The sequence below is a fragment of the Elephas maximus genome, chromosome 7, assembly GCF_024166365.1.
Source record: "Elephas maximus indicus isolate mEleMax1 chromosome 7, mEleMax1 primary haplotype, whole genome shotgun sequence".
Taxonomy (NCBI): domain Eukaryota; kingdom Metazoa; phylum Chordata; class Mammalia; order Proboscidea; family Elephantidae; genus Elephas; species Elephas maximus.
In genome coordinates this window covers 37,866,069-37,884,571 of record NC_064825.1, presented here as the reverse complement: position 1 = coordinate 37,884,571, position 18,503 = coordinate 37,866,069, and the positions used below count along the sequence as shown (strand labels likewise).

Below are 18,503 nucleotides of genomic sequence, written 5' to 3'. Positions count from 1 at the left end.
AGAAAAAGATTATTTAAATGAATTTTCACTTTAAAACATCGTAAGCTATTCAAAGAAATTTTTAGTGATGCCTTAATGACTTTCTCTTGGTTCATAGGGGTATTTGTCAGAATTAGGTTCAATTATACCTCATCCTGCCTCACTGCTTCTTTGCTCACATGCAAGACCAAAACCAAACCAGTTGCCATCAAGTTGATTCCGACTCATAGCGACCCTAAAGGACAGAGTAGAACCGCCCCATAGGGTTTCCAAGTAGTGCCTAGTGGATTCAAACTGCGACTTTTTGGTTCGCAGGCATAGCTCCTAACCACTATACTACCAGGGTTTCCTCACACTCAAGGGAGGCTGTAATTAAGTGGAATGAAGCCTAAACAGGTTCATTGTTTCACTAGCTGAGGAATTTTAGCAAGATTTGCAAATTTGCTTGGAAACCTGAATTTATAGGAGAGGGATAAACACTGTAGAGCTGAACAACATGTGAAATTCTTAGTTCTCCTGCAGCCTGACTCATCCCTAGTAAAACCACTGAGCCATGACAGATGCATGCGACAGGGTGATGTGTGCTAGAAATCAACTTGGCCATGCACTCCATGTGACTTTGCCCAATGTTCTGGGCACAGGGAGTCCAAGCCTATTAACACAAATGACAATTTTTGCAGGGTCCACAAGTGCCCTAAAGCAGTGCTTCTCAACCTTTAATGTGCATACACGTCATTTGGGGATCTCGTTGAAGTTGAGATTCTGCCTTAGTAGGCCAAGGTCAGGGCCCAAGATTCTGCATTTCTAACAAGCTCCCAGCTAATATCTATGCTGCTGGTCCACAGACAAACTCCATCTTGTAGAGCAAACCCCTAGAATAATTTAGGCTAACCTCTTTCCCCAGTTATCATCTTGGCATACTCCCTCAATTCACTTGGGTTTCTGCTCAAATAGCACCTAATTAGTAAGGCCTTCACTGCCCACCATGTACTATTATATAGTACTGTCTGTAATTTTCACTTTTACTGTGCTTCGTATTTCTTCATACTGCTTATCAGCACCTGACAACTTTCATATTCATTTATTGTTTTCCTTCACCCATTAGAATGCAAGCACCATGACAGAGGGACTTTTTGGTTGGTTACTTATCACCTCCCTAGAACATAGGCTGAGGCATAGTAAAAGTTCAGTAAACATTTTATCTCTTGATCGAATAAATGCATAAGTAAATAAATGAGCCACATGGTCCCTCTGCCACCCATTTTATAAACCGGACCATACTTCTAAGAATCAGGCAATAATTGACTCTGTCCCTTGGGTTTTTCTTCTAGGAACTCAAGTGTTCTTCAATAGCAAGAAATAGGTTCACAATAGTAAAGAATGAAGGACGAAGGAAATAAGGCTGTTTTTCACTATCTACTCATCTCTCTGCTCACTGATGAGGATCACACCATCAACTCCCTATTTCCTACCTGTAGATTCTTCTGAAGCCCTTGCAGCACCCTCTCAACACCTGGAGTCATATAAGACATGGGGTTAACTTGGCAATTAATTGTCTCCATTCTGTGCTTTATTTAATAATTTTTATTGTCCACTTGCGTCTCCTAGTGAATGTCTGGTGGTTTATTATTTTGACCTCAGTTATTTCACACTAAATATAGGTATTCTTGTAATAATGAGAGGTAATAAATACCGTAATGAATTGCCCAGACCTGACTCAGGGAAATGCTCTGTTAGGCCCTTTTTAAACAAATGTATAATTAGGTTGTAATCAGTGCCTTTTTTATTCATCATTGGTGTTAAAGTTCAGTTTCAGAACTTTTAAAAAATGTTAGAGCTTTCATAATCTTTGTGCTGGTATAACGGCAACAGCTGTAGGTTTTCTGTAATGAAGGAGAAAGGGAATTTATTAGTGTCACTAAAGGTTTTGTAACAAAAACAAAAAGGGATCATTTTAAAACTACACTGACACCAAATGGACTCATTTACCATCTCTGCCTCTAATATTAAAACCTCAAGGCATTCACTCCATCTTCATTCAGCAAATATTTATTAAGCACCTAGTATGAATATTTGTCCCCCATGTGTCTGTCAGTTTGTCGTACTGTGGGGGCTTGTGTGTTGCTGTGATGCTAGAAGCTATGCCACAGGTATTCAGATACCAGCACGGTCACCCATGGAGGACAGGTTTCAGCTGAGCTTCCAGACTAAGACAGACTAGGAAGAAGGACCTGGCAGTCTACTTCTGAAAAGCATTAGCCAGTGAAAACCTTATGAATAGCAGTGGGACCTTGTCTGATATAGTGCTGGAAGATGAGCTCCCCCGCTTGGAAGTCACTCAAAAGATGACTGGGGAGGAGCTGCCTCCTCAAAGTAGAGTCGACCTTAATGACGTGGATGGAGTAAAGCTTTCAGGACCTTCGTTTGTTGATGTGGCACAACTCAAAATGAGAAGAGATAGCTGCAAACATCCATTAATAATCAAAACCTGGAATGTACGAAGTATGAATCTAGGAAAATTGGAAATCGTCAAAAATGAAATGGAACACATAAACATCAATATCCTAGGCATTAGTGAGCTGAAATGGACTGGTATTGGCCATTTTGAATCAGACAATCATATAGTCTACTATGCTGGGAATGACAACTTGAAGAGGAATGGTGTTCCATTCATCATCAAAAAGAATGTTTCAAGATCTATCCTGAAGTACAACGCTGTCAGTGATAGGATAATATCCATACGTCTACAAGGAAGACCAGTTAATAGAACTATTACTCAAATTTATACACCAACCACTAGGGCCAAAGATGAAGAAAAAGAAGATTTTTATCAGCTGCTGCAGTCTGAAATTGATCAAACATGCAATCAAGATGCATTCACAATTACTGGCGATTGGAATGTGAAAGTTGGAAATGAAGAAGGATCAGTAGTTGGAAAATATGGCCTTGGGGATAGAAACAAAGCCGGAGATCAAATGATAGAATTTTCCAAGACCAACGACTTCTTCATTGCAAATACCTTCTTTCACCAACATAAACGGCGACTGTACGCATGGACCTCAGGAGATGGAACACACAGAAATCAAACTGACTATATCTGTGGAAAGAGATGATGGAAAAGCTCAATATCATCAGTCAGAACAAGGCCAGGGGCTGACTGTGGAACAGACCATTAATTGCTCATATGCAAGTTCAAGTTGAGACTGAAGAAAATCAGAGCAAGTCCACGAGAGACAAAATATGACCTTGAGTATATCCCACCTGAATTTAGAGACCATCTGAAGAACAGATTTGATGCATTGAACACTAGTGACTGAAGACCAGATGAGTTGTGGAATGACATCATGGACATCATCCATGAAGAAAGCAAGAGGTCATTGAAAAGACAGGAAAGAAAGAAAAGACCAAGGTGGATGTCAGAGGAGACTCTGAAACTTGCTTTTGAGCGTTGAGCAGCTAAAGCAAAAGGAAGAATTGATGAAGTAAAAGAACTGAACAGAAGATTTCAAAGGGCCTCTCGAGAAACAAAGTAAGGTATTATAGTGACATGTGCAAAGAGCTGGAGATGGAAAACCTCAGCATTTCTCAAGCTGAAAGAACTGAAGAAAAAATTCAAGCCTCGAGTTGCAATAGTGAAGGATTCCATGGGGAAAATATTAAAAGATGCAGGAAGCATCAAAAGAAGATGGAAGGAATATACAGAGTCATTATACCAAAAAGAATTAGTTGATATTCAGCCATTTCAAGAGGTGGCATATGATCAGGAACCAATTGTACTGAAGGAAGAAGTCCAAGCTGCTCTGAAGGCATTGGTGAAAAACAAGGCTCCAGGAATTGACGGAATATCAATTGAGATGTTTCAACAAACAGATGTGGCGCTGAAGGTGCTCACTCATCTGTGCCAAGAAATATGGAAGACAGCTTCCTGGCCAACTGATTGGAAGAGATCCATATTTATGCCTAGTCCCAAGAAAGGTGATCCAACCGAATGTGGAAATTATAGAACAATATCATTAATATCACACGCAAGCAAAATTCTGCTGAAGATCATTCAAAAACGGCTGCAGCAGTATATCGACAGGGAACTGCCAGAAATTCAGGCTGGTTTCAGAAGAGGATGTGGAACCAGGGATATCATTGCTGATGTCAGATGGATCCTGGCTGAAAGCAGAGAATACCACAAGGATGTTTACCTGTGTTTTATTGATTATGCAAAGGCATTTGACTGTGTGGGTGATAACAAACTATGGATAACACTGCGAAGAATGGGAATTCCAGAACACTTAATTGTGCTCATGAGGAACCTTTACATGGATCAAGAGGCAGTTGTTCAGACAGAACAAGGGGATACTGATTGGTTTAAAGTCAGGAAAGGTGCGCGGCAGTGTTGTGTTCTTTCACCATGCCTATTTAATCTGTATGCTGAACATATAATATGAGAAGCTGGACTATATGAAGAAGAATGGGGCATCAAGATTGGAGGAAGACTCATTAACAAATTGCGTTATGCAGATGACACAACCTTGCTTGCTGAAAGTGAAGAGGACTTGAAGCACTTACTAATGAAGATCAAAGACCACAGCCTTCAGTATGGATTATACCTCAACATAAAGAAAACAAAAATCCTCACAACTGGACCAATGAGCAACATCATGATAAGCAGAGAAAAGACTGAAGTTGTCAAGAATTTCATTTTACTTGCATCCACAATCAATACCCATGGAAGCAGCAGTCAAGAAATCAAAAGATGCATTGCATTGGGTAAATCTGCTGCAAAGGACTTCTTCAAAGAGTTGAAGAGCAAATGTGTCACCCTGAAGACTAAGGTGTGCCTGACCCAAGCCATGGTATTTTCAATCACATCATATGCATGTGAAAGCTGGACAATGAATAAGGAAGACCGAAGAACAGCTGACACCTTTGAATTGTGGTGTTGGCAAAGAATATTGAATATACCATGGACTGCTGAAAGAACGAACAAATCTGTCTTAGAAGTACAACCAGAATGCTCCTTAGAAGCAAGGATGGCGAGATCGTGTCTTACATACTTTGGACATGTTGTTAGGAGGGATCAGTCCCTGGAGAAGGACATCATGCTTGGCAAAGTACAGGGTCAGCGGAAAAGAGGAAGACCCTCAATGAGGTGGATTGACACAGTGGCTGCAACAATGAGCTCAAGCGTAACAACGATTGTAAGGATGGTGCAGGACCGGGCAGTGTTTAGCTCTGTTGTGCATAGGGTCACTATGAGTCGGAACCGACTCAACGGCACCTAGCAACAACAACAACAACAACATTAATATTTGTCCATAAATTGAACATATTATGTTGAACCTCTAAAACAAGGTGAGACCTATTCAATAATTTGGGACTAAAGTATATTCAAATTCAGAGTCCGTGAGATAAGTGAGATAGCACAGATCAAATAAATAATAGAAGGGCCCTTCCTCTCTAGGAGCTCATTCAGTGGAGGAATCGGCAGATGGTGATAAGTCACACCAATGATCTGAATTCAGGTCTCAGGGGCTCAGAGAAAGAATCAACTGACATTGCCTGAGCCAGGTTAAAGGTGGTTTCATAGTGGAATTGACACCTGAGGACTCTGAAGGTGTGTAGAAGTTCTACAGGTGGAGGGGGAGAAAGGGAATTCCAGGTAGATGAACCCAGATGAACAAAGTTACAAAAACATGATAGTTCAGGAACCCCCTGTGAATATGCAGCAGGGAGGAAGTGAAAAGAGATGACGACGGTGGGTGGTGGGGCTGCGGGTGGGCAAGGGGTGTGGAGTTTGGCTAAGACCACATTGTAAAGGGCAAAGGGTTTGTGCATCATGGAGTCATATCTTTTAGAAAGCTAATTCTTAAAGCAATGATGAAGATAGTTAGGAAGGGCAAAGAAAGGGTTATATTTATATATATGTGTGTGGGAGTGGGTCCAACCATTTTTAAGGTCTGGCTCCATTTCCACATCTCCGTGAAGTCCTCTTGCACTGATCTAGCACATGCAGGTCTATTTCTTCTCCGGCATGCCATAATTCCTAGAGACACTGCATGTTATGGGTTGAGCTGCGTCCCCCCAAAACATGTGTTATAAATCCTAACCTTTATGCCTGTGGTTATAATGGCTTGTCTTTTCTATGTTAATGAGACAGGAGTAGTATAGGGTATATTTTGAGTCAATCTTTTTTGAGATACAAAAGAGATTAAAACAAGCTAGCAAGCTGAGATGGGGGAAGAGAGATGCCAAGTCACATGAAGATTGTCCAGGAGAAGCAGATCAGAAGAGACAAGGACCTTCCTCCAGAGCCAACAGAGAGAAAGCCTTCCCCTAGAGCAACCATGCTGAATTTGGACCTCTAGCCTCCTAAACTGTGAGAAAATAAATTTGTTTGTTAAGGCCACCCATTTATGGTATTTCTGTTATAGCAGCACTAGATAACTAAAACAGTGCCACTATCATACAATTTGGCCATGTGCCATCAGGAAGTGACATAAATATATAAGTCTTTTCTCTTTAATAAGATAAAAAATTCCTTGAAGACAAAGACCATGCTATATTATTTTTCTTGGGGAGGAGGAAGAATTTCCTGAATATCAAGTAATACTGAGCAAGGCATCTAGAAAACTCCCAATAAATGCATTTTAATGTGACCGAAAAACATATTCACTGGAAGCCTTCTTGACTGTACTAAGAGAAATGTAAATAAAACCTTGTCTTAGCATGGTGTTAAGGGTTGGACACTTCACAGTACTGGTGCAAATGAAGAAGATCTGTTGAGAGTTTCCTAATGAAATCTCACAGAACACTCCTCTTCCTATTTGTTATTTTAAAGGCAAATTGTTCATTATTTCCTAAAGATGTACACTTTAAATGTCCCTAGATGACTAAAATAACAACTCAATCAGTTTTCCATTCCTAAATAATGATTAAATTAAGGCTTGGTTACACATGAAATTGCAAAGGGGGGAAAAAAAAAGATTGCTTGATGCCACCATTACCACATTTCCAGCTGATTGAAAGTCATGACAAATTAGAGTACAGGTAGACTATTAAAACAGGGAAGTCATTCTGTGAATCCAATCTGTACTTTGGCATTTGGAAAGAAGTTTGTGGTGGTTGGTATTTGCAGGTTTCTTTGGAAGCAATTTAAAAATCAATTTATGTGATTTATAAGACAGGTTTTGAACACACATCTTGATAAAGTACAGCACAGTATCCATATTAAGCACAGTGCATTGCTTAAAGGAAAGCAAGCTGTAAGGAAGGGCCAGTAGAAGGATGAAGATTTATACTGATAGAACCCGGCCATTTTGTCCTTTATGGTAAACTCTTAAAGCTTGAAATCATTCTGTTCAAGGTTATTTGAATAGCTGTCTTCACTATCAAGAACTCAGTATCAAGAGTTTCTAATGCTGTAACTATGGTCTTAACCATCTTACCATCTGTACAATTGTTTAAGATGGCGTTTTTCCATAATGAGTAAACAGCCAGTGACATTTATGCCCTGACTCAGATGATGCTGAAGGGCATGGAACATGAGATTGAAAGAAAACAGCGACCAAGCAAAAATAGAAGAATTCCACAAGAAAATTATTATCCCTATATGGAGTATAATTTTTTATTCGAATCATGCTAAGTCAGGTGTTTTCATTTTCTGCTTAAGGATGGATAATTTTGGAGTCACTTATCCTGTTGCCAGACGTGTCTACTAATATTTAAGATGCAGAAAGTCTACCTAAAACTGTCTGGGGAGAGCATGTTCCTTTGGTGTTATTATCATCCATCTTTGATAATCATGAGTCCTCTTCTCCCCATCTCTGTAGCCATACTTGGGCTAGGTCAATTGGAGAAAACACTTTTTTTCTTTAAATTTTGCATAACTTAATTGCAAATTCTAATTCTAAAGCCAGGCACAAATGAAAACAACTTACTAAAACACACAGGGCAGAATGTGTTCTATTTATTCTTGTACAAAATGTGCAACTGGTCACCATTAATGGGAAAATCTAAGATGTCACAGGCAAGACACAAACCTCAGTCTTCCAAACAGCTATACAGTGATCTACTTGAAGAAAAAAATCATTCAAAAAGTCAACCAAAAACCAAACCCATTGCTCTCAAGTTGATTTCGACTCAGTGACACTGTAAGGTCAAAGGAGCCCTTTATACCCACTTGCACAGAGGCTCTTCCTTGATGGCATCTTATGCCCTCCTCTTCAGCTATTTAATTCTCTTCTCTGCTAGCCATGTGAACCAAAACAAATTGGCTACATTTCTTGAAGACAGGAGCTGTTTATCTGTTTTTTTTTTTTTGGAACAATCTCTCTACAGCTTTGCTAAGAAATCAACTACACAGTAAGTTGCATTTCAGTTGTTTCACTGAGCCTCATTCTGATCACAGAAGCAGATGTTTAAACAAACCAAAGAACAAGGTATGGCTAATCCAATCTATGGCATCTCACCAAGTCTCAGGATCTACAGTGATACAGTCCAAACATGGGTAGTATAGCAGAAAAGGTGGGAAAAAAAAAAATCCACAACCAGGACATACAAAAGCCATGTTAGTGTTAATGAGAATGTTAATGCCACAAGGAGAGAATACGGTCTGTCAATCGTGGTCTATTTCTGTAGATGACACATCTCCCCCTTGCTTCCTAAATCTTAATGAACTGTTTTTATAGTGTCTATTGCTGACCAAAAGTGTACACCAGATAAGATTGTAAGTGAAATAAAGCTGATGCTGATTGCTATTTAATTGAATTCACATACCAAACAGGACTTTCTAACTGCCTGATGTTTTCCTGGAAGGTTAGGGATAGCAAAGCTTCATGTTCCTTGGACAAAAATCACCAATTTTTCACTATAGGTGGCTTGTTGATAATTATTAACAAACAAATAAAAAAACATTATTGGTGGTAACCCTAGTTATCATAGGTAATCAGAAACGCGAGTGTGCATTCGCACAGGGACAGTATCACAGCACTTTAAGTGTCGGCTCCTACTGACCTTCGGGTTGATATTGCGCTATAATGGTCACCGTCTGCCCAGCTCCCTTTAGCGCGGCAGCTGCCTGCTCATGGGATGCTCCACGGAGGTCAATGCCGTTCACCTGAAAAAGAAGCCAGAGAATTTTGGTATTTCATAGGGCATATCATTCTGGTGATCAGAAGAAAAAAGGTTCCCAAAGTTGAGAGGCTGTCTAAGAGTATATGACGTGTCTCAAACTTCCTCATGCCCTATCCAAGTGTTTTGACTGTTCACTTAGCAAGCTTCATGCTTCTGATAAGTTTTAGTCAGTAGGGGCATGAGAGCTATCTGGTGTGGTTTGCTCATGGTCTCACCAGGTGGGAAACTTTTGTCTACCCACGCCCACTAGGATTTCAGTGTGTACATTCAGTCTGCCTCTGCAGGTTTCCTAGATTTCTGATGTAGATAGAAACCTTCAAAATTAGAGGGAAAACAGAATAAGAAAGAGAGACACATGTAATGTACATGGACAAGTATGTGTTGACAGATTAATACATTCAGATGAGGTTCTGGGGAGACTACACGGAATGGGCCTGGCTGCCTGCCAAATCCCTCTCTTTGGTCAGTTGTCTGGTCCTGTCATCCTAAGCATGGTTAGACAGCCCTGAGCCTTGTTCCAAAATAAACCTGATAGCCCCATTTCTCATGCACAATTCCAGAATGAATTCTGACAAAATGAAATAAACAATGCCTGGAGTTTATGTTGATGTTGCTAAGTTCCCATTTTGGGGGCCTATGTTAAAAGAAAAACAGGGCATCTGAAAAACAAGCCCAAAACATTGCCAGAAAAAAAAAAAAAATCTTAAATCAAATGAGAGGCAAAAGCTAAATCTTTCTTGAGACAATTCAGTCTAAGTCAACACAATATAATTAGTGAGTGCTCTTCAATGGCAGGGTTCTTCTGTGTCTGCCCCAGGAGATGGACCGTGGATGGGGGCAGAGTGAAAAAGGCAAATCCCCAAGAAGCTTTTCTGCTTAAGCTGAACACACAGTAAGTCTAGTTCTCTAACCTGCACTGAGCTAAGTTTTTGAAGATAACAGAATTCTGCTTCCTTAGCTATGGGCTATATCCCATGAAAGGATGATAGAACTGATGTTTATCTACATGTTAAAGTGTATAATCGTATCCTCTTGCCTCTCTTCAATTCTCCTTGACAATGGTTTTTGGTGGGGGGTGAGAAATTACTACTTTAACTGTTTCCTTGTCAGGTATGGAACATCCATAACCTTCAATTCCACAGCCTGGCTCTCTCATATCACCTTTCTGAGGCTCACTTTTCTTCCGCATCAGAGGAAAGGGGCTATTAGGTTATTTGAGTCTAAAACTTCCTTAAACTATAACTTTCTAGATCTTCTCCTTAGTGGATAAAAGTCATTTCAGAGACTGTCTGCCTAGGGATGAGTCAGAAGTATGACTCACAGAACCAGGAGAGACAGGAAAGATAATTTGATCCAGCCTCCTGCCTTCAGGAACCTGAACGCGCAAACTTTATGAGCCAATAATCCCTTATCCTGTCAACCAATTAAGATTAAAGTTTTATTAAAGAATAAAGTATGACTATAGTAAATAAATTCTAACATTTCAGAAAGGTACGAAGGGAAAAGTAACATCCCCTCACCTTCCCCACTCTCAGAGATAACCAATGTTAGCAGTTTCTTGTATATACTTTTTAGAAATTCTAGATGTACATATAAGCACATAACTTTGTCTATTTCTTTCTATGTATATTTTAATATGTTGTGCCCTTCTTTATCAGAATGAATAGTTACAACACTTACAATTCTACTTCTTTTTGTTTTTCACTTACCAATAGATCTTGATCATCTTCCATATTAGTTTATATCATTCTACCTGATCTCTTTTTAACAGGAGCCTTGTGTTCCATGGTATGGACCAACATTTTTAAGCAGACCTTTATTATTATGCTTAAGGTTGTTTTCAGCTTTATGCTATTACTATCAGTGCTATAATGAATATCTTTGTGCATATATCTTTGTGTACTTACGAAAGTGTTTCTGAAGGATAAATTTCTTAGGAGTAGACTTCCTAGATCAATTGGTATATGTATAATTTGTTTCTTTTAATTTACAATTGCACATTTAAAAAATGATTGCTTATTCATTAAACAAATAAATAGAGACAAAAACAAGACATAATCTCATTGCCCAAATAACATATTGATATGATAAAATTAATATATGTACATATGTGTATAGACGAAGATTAAAGCAGTACAGAAAGGTATAAAAACAAAAGCCTGTTCCTACTTGCTATCAATCTCCCCAAAGGTAACTATATTGAAGACTCATTGTATATACTACTATTTATCTTTGTTATGAATATAAATAGGCTGGCAATATATACTTTAAAATGTTTTTACAAGCAGGATCATATTCTACACATTATTTTGTATCTTGATTTTTCCCACTTACTAATATATCTTAGAGAGAATTTCCCATTCACATATTCTTGCACATTGATATCATTCTCTTAATAGTTTTGGAGTGGTCTATTATTCTATGTAAAACTATTTTATCTGCATGATCAACTGCTTCAGTATTTCATTATTATAAATAATGCTGTCAGGAATATCTATAGGGTAAACTTCTAATGATAAGTTGTTAGGTAAAGGGTATGTATGTTAATTGTTGATAGCCATTGCCAAATTGCCTCTAAAAATGCAGCACAATTTATAGTGTCACAAATAACATATGATTGTCTATTTCCTCAAACTCTCCAATCATTGGTTATTTAAATTTAATTTTATATAAAACGTCTGTTCATTAATTTTGCCAAGTTTTTGTTTAGCTAGCTTGTTCCTTTGAAAGTTGTTCTGTAAGGTTTCTCTGCATATTAAAAATATTAGTTTCTCCTTTTAAATAACTATTGTAAATATTCTTCCTAGTTTTGTCCTTTAACTCTTTAAAAAACTTTTCCCTTCTATGTTAATTTCTTGTTACATGAAATTTAAATTTTTTCTGTAGTCAGTAATAATTTTTCTTCCTCTTTTTATCTTTAGAGTTTTGTATTATGTCTTCCCCTCGCTAATATATTTAACAAGTTAGTCATATTTTCCTCTAGTACAACCATAGTTTAATTTTTTTTTTCTTTTTTATTGAACTTTAGATACAGGTTTACAGAACAAACTAGTTTCTCATCAAAGAGTACACACATTGTTGTATGACATTGGTTAACAACCCTATGACATGTCAACACTCTCCTTTCCTAACCCTGGGGTTCCCTATTAACAGCTGTCTTGTTCCCTCCTACCTTCCAGTCCCTGCTCCAGGGCTGGTGGGCCCCTTTAGCCTTGTTCTGTTCCACGGGACAGTTCAATCTTTGGCTGAAGGGTGAGCCTCAGGAGTGGCCTCATTAGTGGGCTGAAAGAGTGTCAGGCGGCCATAATCTCAGGGTTTCTCCAGTCTCTGTCAGGCCAGCAAGTCTGGCCTTTCTTTTTGAGTCAGAATTTTGGTCTACATTTTTCTCCAGCTCTGACTAGGACCCTCTATTGTGATCCCTATCAGAGCAGTCAGTGATGGTCGCTAGGCACTGTCCAGTTGTACTGGACTCGGTCTGGTGAAGGTTGTGGTAGATGTGGTCCATTTGTCCTTTGGGCTAATCTTTCACTTATGTCTTTAGTTTTCTTCATTCTTCCTTCCTCATGAAGGGGTAAGACCAGTGGAGTATCCTAGATGGCCGCTCACAGGCTTTTAAGATCCCGGACTGTAGTCACCAAAGTAGAATATAGAACATATTCTTTATAAACTGTTATGTTAATTGAGCTAGATGTTCCCTGAGACCATGGTCCCCACAGCCCTCAGCCCAGCAATTTGGTCCCTCAGGGAGTTTGGATATGTCTATGGAGCTAGCACGGCCTTGCCTTGTACAGGCTACACTGGCTTCCCCAGTATTGAGCACTGTCTTACCCTTCACTAAAGTTACCACTTATCTATTGTCTATTAAGTGTTTTTCCATTTCCATCCCTTCCCTCCCTCGTAACCATCAAATATTGTTTCTTTTTGTATGTAAACTTTTTCATGAGTTTTTATAGTAGTGGTCTCATATAATATTTGTTCTTTTGTGACTGGTTAATTTCACTCAGCATAATGTCAGATGCATCCATGTTATGAGATGCTTCACAGATTCATCATTGTCCTTTAGAGTTGTGTAATACTCCATTGTGTGTACGTATCACAGTTCATTTATCCATTCTTCTGTTGATGGGCATCTAGGCTGTTTCCATCTTTTTGCTATTCATAGTTTAATTTTTAATCATTTAATCTTTGGTCCACCAGAATATACTTTGGTGTTTGATGTGAGAATTCAGCTTCCCCCCCTCCACCACCCCACCAAGTGAACAGTCACAGTTTCCTGGACCTTTCCAGTATAAAATCAAATTTCAATACCTTCCATCACTCTGGTTATTCTCAGAACTTTTCTAAGTTAATGCACTAAGACAGTATGGAAAGAACAAAAGATTTGGAGTCAGACAGAACCAAGTTCATATCTTGAGTCTACCAGATAAACCTAGGTAACTTGGGGAAGTCACTTAGCCTTTTCAAATCTCAGTTTCTTCATCCATAAATGGTATAATAATATCTAGCTATCAGATTGAACAAAATTTAGTCTGAATTAAATGAGCCAACATCTATAAAAATCCTAACAAAGTGCTTAGTACAAACAGGCACTTAGCAAATGGTACCTATTATTAGTATTTCTTCAGGGAGCTGTGGCTGTGACAAAACAAAATCTAATGGAAATTAATATAGAATGTAATATATGGGTTACTTCATGATTTCTGTTTGTTTTAAATACAGAATTTCAGCACTGGAAGAGTTTTAGAAATCTGTTCATCCAGCACGTACACATTGGAGATGATACCCACAGGGGAAAGGCTTGCCCAAAGCCATGTAGGAGTTAGCATAGGGTCAGCGCCAGCCCATGGCTCCTAGTTTAGCTTAGGGTTCTTTCCACTGCGCCAGCTACGACCTTCCATGCCTGTTTGTTTGCTTTCCACTAGGGCAGTAATAAAATCTTGTTCATCTTAGGCCTGCTTCTACATGGATCTCTGAATTTGTAGAGAATTTTGCTGCTGCTTTTATCCTGAACATCACCACACTGCTCTTGTCCCTGTTGATTTTCCTCCTAGTTTTAGCAAACATGCTCTCCTCAAGTCTTTCAGATTTGTCAAGGTCACTTTGGTTCTTATTTCTATTCCTGAGGTTTGAATTTTTATCAGTAAACTTTGCTCAAATAACATTTTCAAAGGCATTCACAAACAGTTTACATCATTGATATGACATTTAAAAATACCAAGTGTGACACAGCCTCATATATTTATTATATCTATTTTTCTACTTCAGTTTGCGTTTTCTCTCCTGGAAATATAGACTGGGAGATTGGATGTTATCAATTATTATTGAGATTGATAATAATAATCATTGCTAACATTCATTGAGTATCAGACATGCATTAGGAGCTTTATATATATATTACCTCATTTAATCCTTAGGTGGCTCAAATTATTTTTCCTTTTTACAGGGAAAGTGAGCTCAGACAGAGTCACTAATTGACTTAAGGTTACACAGTCTAGAAGAGGCTAAAGATTTAAAACTGTCTCTAAAAATTCTGAGCTTATAATCACCAATTTCTACTGTCCTTCCTTTAATATCTTATCCAGTTTTGAGGGTCTATGCTGACATGATTCCAGTTCTGACTCTTGCCTTTCAGGTATATTACGCAAGCTCCCTCTGGCCGACAACACATAATTGGGTGTGGCACACTGGTCTGCGCTGCCACAGCCCCAAGCAACCTGGTCTACACATTATGGGCCAGCTCATGAGGATCAGATCTCATAGAGATGAAGCAAAAGGCTTTGTGCAGGTTAGAAAATTTCTATCTATTGCTCTCTCCTTACGTGGATAGCTGTCAGTGGAACATAAAAGAAAATTAAATTCTATTTGGTACGATATCTGTCTCACAACCATGCTGGTGATGGATAAAAATTTAAGCACTTATAGTTGACCTCCAAGGAGCCTGGTAGCTAAACACTTGGCTGCTAAGTGAAAGGCTGGCGATCTGAACCCACCAGCTGCTCTGTGGGACAAAGGACCTGCAATCTGCTCCCGTAAAGATCACAGCCTAGTAAATCCTATGGGGGCATTTTTACTCTGTCATATAGGGTCACTTGCTTTGAGTCAGAATCGACTTGACACACAACAACTACAAGCTAAGTTCAAGTTGCTGTGGGTTTTTTTTTCTTTTTTTATAAATGCTTAACATGAAGATGATGGTGCACCTTGTCCAGGGTCAATCTTTTTTTCTTTTTGTTTTTAAAAGATAAGCATTATATTTGTTATTTCAGCCTCTAGTCTCCCTGGTCTGGGACTTCAGGAATTCCCTGAAGAAATTATGCCATATTCTTTAGAAATATTTGTCCATTTTTAGTATTATGGAATGCATCACAACAGAATCAGAGAACTTCAGAAACGAGGAGGATCTTTGTGATCATCTTCAACGCCCAACCTATATCTCTAGGGTGATTCAACTACATTATTCTTATACCCTCCTATGCCACTGTCTCAGTTTTCTAGTGCTGCTATAACAGAAATACCACATGTGGATGGCTTTAACAAAGACAAATTTATTCTCTCACAGTCTAGGGAGGCTAGAAGCCCTAATTCAGGGTGCCAGCTTCAGGGGAAGGGTTTTCTCTCCGTCAGCTCTAGAGGAAGGTCCTTGTTATCAACCTTCCCCTGGTCTAACAGTTTCTCAGTGGAGGGACCTTGGGGCCAAAGGACTCGCTGTGCTCCTGGCACTACTTTCTTGGTGGTATGAGTCCCCCCCGTCTCTCTTCCTGCTTCTCTCTTTTATATCTCAGAGGAGATTGACTCAAAACACAACCTAATCTTGTAGATTGAGTTCTGCCTCATTAACATAACTGCCTCTAATCCTGCCTTGTTAACATCATAGAGGTAGGATTTATAACACATAGGAAAATCACATCTTATGATAAGATGGTAGACAATCACACAATACTGTGAATCGTAGCCTAGCCAAGTTGACACACATTTGTGGGGGACACAATTCAATCCATAACATCTGGCATGTTGACTTTTTTATTTTTGTGATTCAGCCATTTCTGCATCCTTGCTCCTGTTGTTTCTCCTCTCTAGAACATAGTTTCTCAAACCTTCCTTACCTGGAAAACCTCTCCTATTCCTTAAAGACTCGGTTTGAACTGAATTGTAGAATATGCTTACCTTTGAGCTCCTTAATGGTAGGAATGTAGTACCTCATCTTATTAGAACTTGTATCTGTGGCATTGTGTGTAACATATAGTAGGTTCCAAAAAACTGAAGAGGTGAGTAAATGAGCAAGTGAAAGGATGAATAAAGTAACCTCACTACATTTCCCAGGCAAATTATCGTCTAACCTCAATGTGACACTGACTTCACACAGATGAACTCACTATTTTTCAGGGAACTCCATTTCATTTGGGGTCAGCTACAGTGATTAAAAAAAAAAAAGTTCTTTATGTTGAATCCAAATCATCATCCTGTACTTTCTACCTCTTGGTTCATTTCTACCCTCTGAGGACTCACAGAAAAATATCATTCCTTCTTCTACATGATTCCCTTTCTAATATCTGGAGATAGTCTTTTCTTTTCTAGGCTAATTACCCAGTTCCCTCCCAATTCCTCCATATCATTCTCCCCGAATGACCATTTGCCTCTGATTACATACCTCCAGTGACAGGGAACTCTTTACTTCCTTAGGCCATTCATTCCATTTTTGGATGGCTCTTACGGGTGTTATTCCTAGGATGTTGATATTATGTAACATCTCATCAAAGATTCAGGTCTGTGGGATCAAGTGTGACTACATGGCTGCTCACTGTGTGGCTACTATCCTCTAATGTGTGCCTAGTTCAGAATCGACTCGATGGCACTGGGTTTTTTTTTTTGTGTGTGTGTGTGTAGTGCCCTGGTGGTGTACTGGTTAAGAACTTGGCTGCTAACCTAAAGGTCAGCAGTTTGAATCCATCAGCCACTCCTTGGAAACCTTATGGGGCAGTTCTACTCTGCCCTATAGGGTCACTATGATTTGGAATTGACTTGATGGCAATGGATTCTGGTCTTTTAGTGTAGTGCCAAGACCTAACACAATGCTTATATAAATTCAGTTTCTTTAAAATATTTATTTTAGTCATTTACCTCTCCACTTTAAGGGAAAGAGTGAACTAAACTGACACATAGCTGTTGTCAAGTAATTTACTGTTCAGTGGAGAATAATGACAGGTAAAAATGCAATTAAAGCACCAGGTGGTAAGTGCTATGAAGAGGGCAGAATGCTATGGAAACACAGAGGAGGGGCCTTTTCCAAGGCATATGGAGGAAAGAAAAGGTGTTCTGGAGGAAATGGGATCAAAGATAAGATATGGTTGAGTTAGTCAGATGCAGATGGCTGAGGGTACCCACAGAGAGCTGGGGAGGGAGGGGTAGAAAAGAATTCCAAGCAAAGAGAGGTACATAAGAAGATCTGGAGGTGAGAGAGGGCCTGAAACATCTGAATGAAGAAAAGAAAGCAGTTTGTTGTGGCTAAAAACAGCAGGGAGGAAGGTAAGTGGAAAAGAGATGTGAGATCAGTTGATGAGATGAAGGAGGTAAGGGTGATGATGATGAGGATGATGACATGTATATAGCACTATATATCACTGTGTGCCAGACACAGTGCTAAGCATTTTATGTATATATAAGTATCAATTCTCTTAACTCTCATAACAGCTTTGTGAAGTAAGAACATACAACAATCCCCATTTTTCAGAGGTAAAAACTGGGGCACAGACAGATTAAGTAACTTGCCCAAGGTTATATATCTAATATATGGCAAAGCTAGGAATTAACTGGAGGCAGTCTGGCTTCAGAGTCCAATTCTGTATTTTTAACCACCATGCATTACTGCCTCTGAAGGATCTGGCGGTACAGGGCATAAGAGAGTCATTTTAGTGAATATGGAATTTATGTTGACTGTGATGGAGAGCCACTGAAGAATTTTAAGCTGTGGGATATTATTTTACCATCACTCCTGTACCCACAAGTGCCTATAGCTAAAGAAAATGCAGGAGGTATGTTGGAAGCATTTGTTTATTGACAGTCCTGTGACTAGCTTCCTGCCTTAGAGTGATCTCTGGGGAGATGCTTCTCAAAAGGCAACATCACCGACTCTTGGGGCCACCGAGGTTTCCTATTCCAGTTTACGCCATCTGCCTGCTCTGAAAAGTGTCATGGGAAGAGAGAGGAAAGTGTTATGGAAGAACACTCGGGGTAGACTTGAGAAGGCCAGGACTGTAATCCTGGTTCCATCTCTTACCAGCTCTTTACCTTGGGCAAGTTACTTAACCCCTTTGGACTTGAGTTTACTCGTATGTTTGTAAGATGATAATTCTTATTTTGCAAAGTTGTTGTCAGGGTCATTAGAGGTAATGCAAATAAAA

At 39.2% G+C, this 18,503-nt stretch overlaps 1 protein-coding gene and 1 long non-coding RNA gene across 18 annotated transcripts in view; one reads left to right on the top strand and one right to left on the bottom strand.

The window, feature by feature from the left end:
* DLG2 (discs large MAGUK scaffold protein 2) overlaps positions 1-18,503 on the bottom strand; it is a 2,175,949-nt gene that overhangs the window by 335,364 nt on the left and 1,822,082 nt on the right. For all 15 annotated transcript variants that reach the window (XM_049891082.1, XM_049891084.1, XM_049891085.1 and 12 more), the window contains one exon: positions 8,986-9,088. In XM_049891082.1, coding sequence (XP_049747039.1) covers positions 8,986-9,088 — 103 coding nt within the window. The remainder of the gene's footprint in view (positions 1-8,985; positions 9,089-18,503) is intronic.
* Positions 1-18,503, top strand: part of LOC126079782 (uncharacterized) — a 262,037-nt gene that overhangs the window by 56,771 nt on the left and 186,763 nt on the right. The window contains exon 2 of one of the 3 annotated variants that reach the window (XR_007518252.1): positions 14,738-14,890. The exons of the other annotated variants lie outside the window; for them this stretch is intronic. This is a non-coding gene — a long non-coding RNA (uncharacterized LOC126079782). The remainder of the gene's footprint in view (positions 1-14,737; positions 14,891-18,503) is intronic. 3 annotated transcript variants of the gene reach the window in all.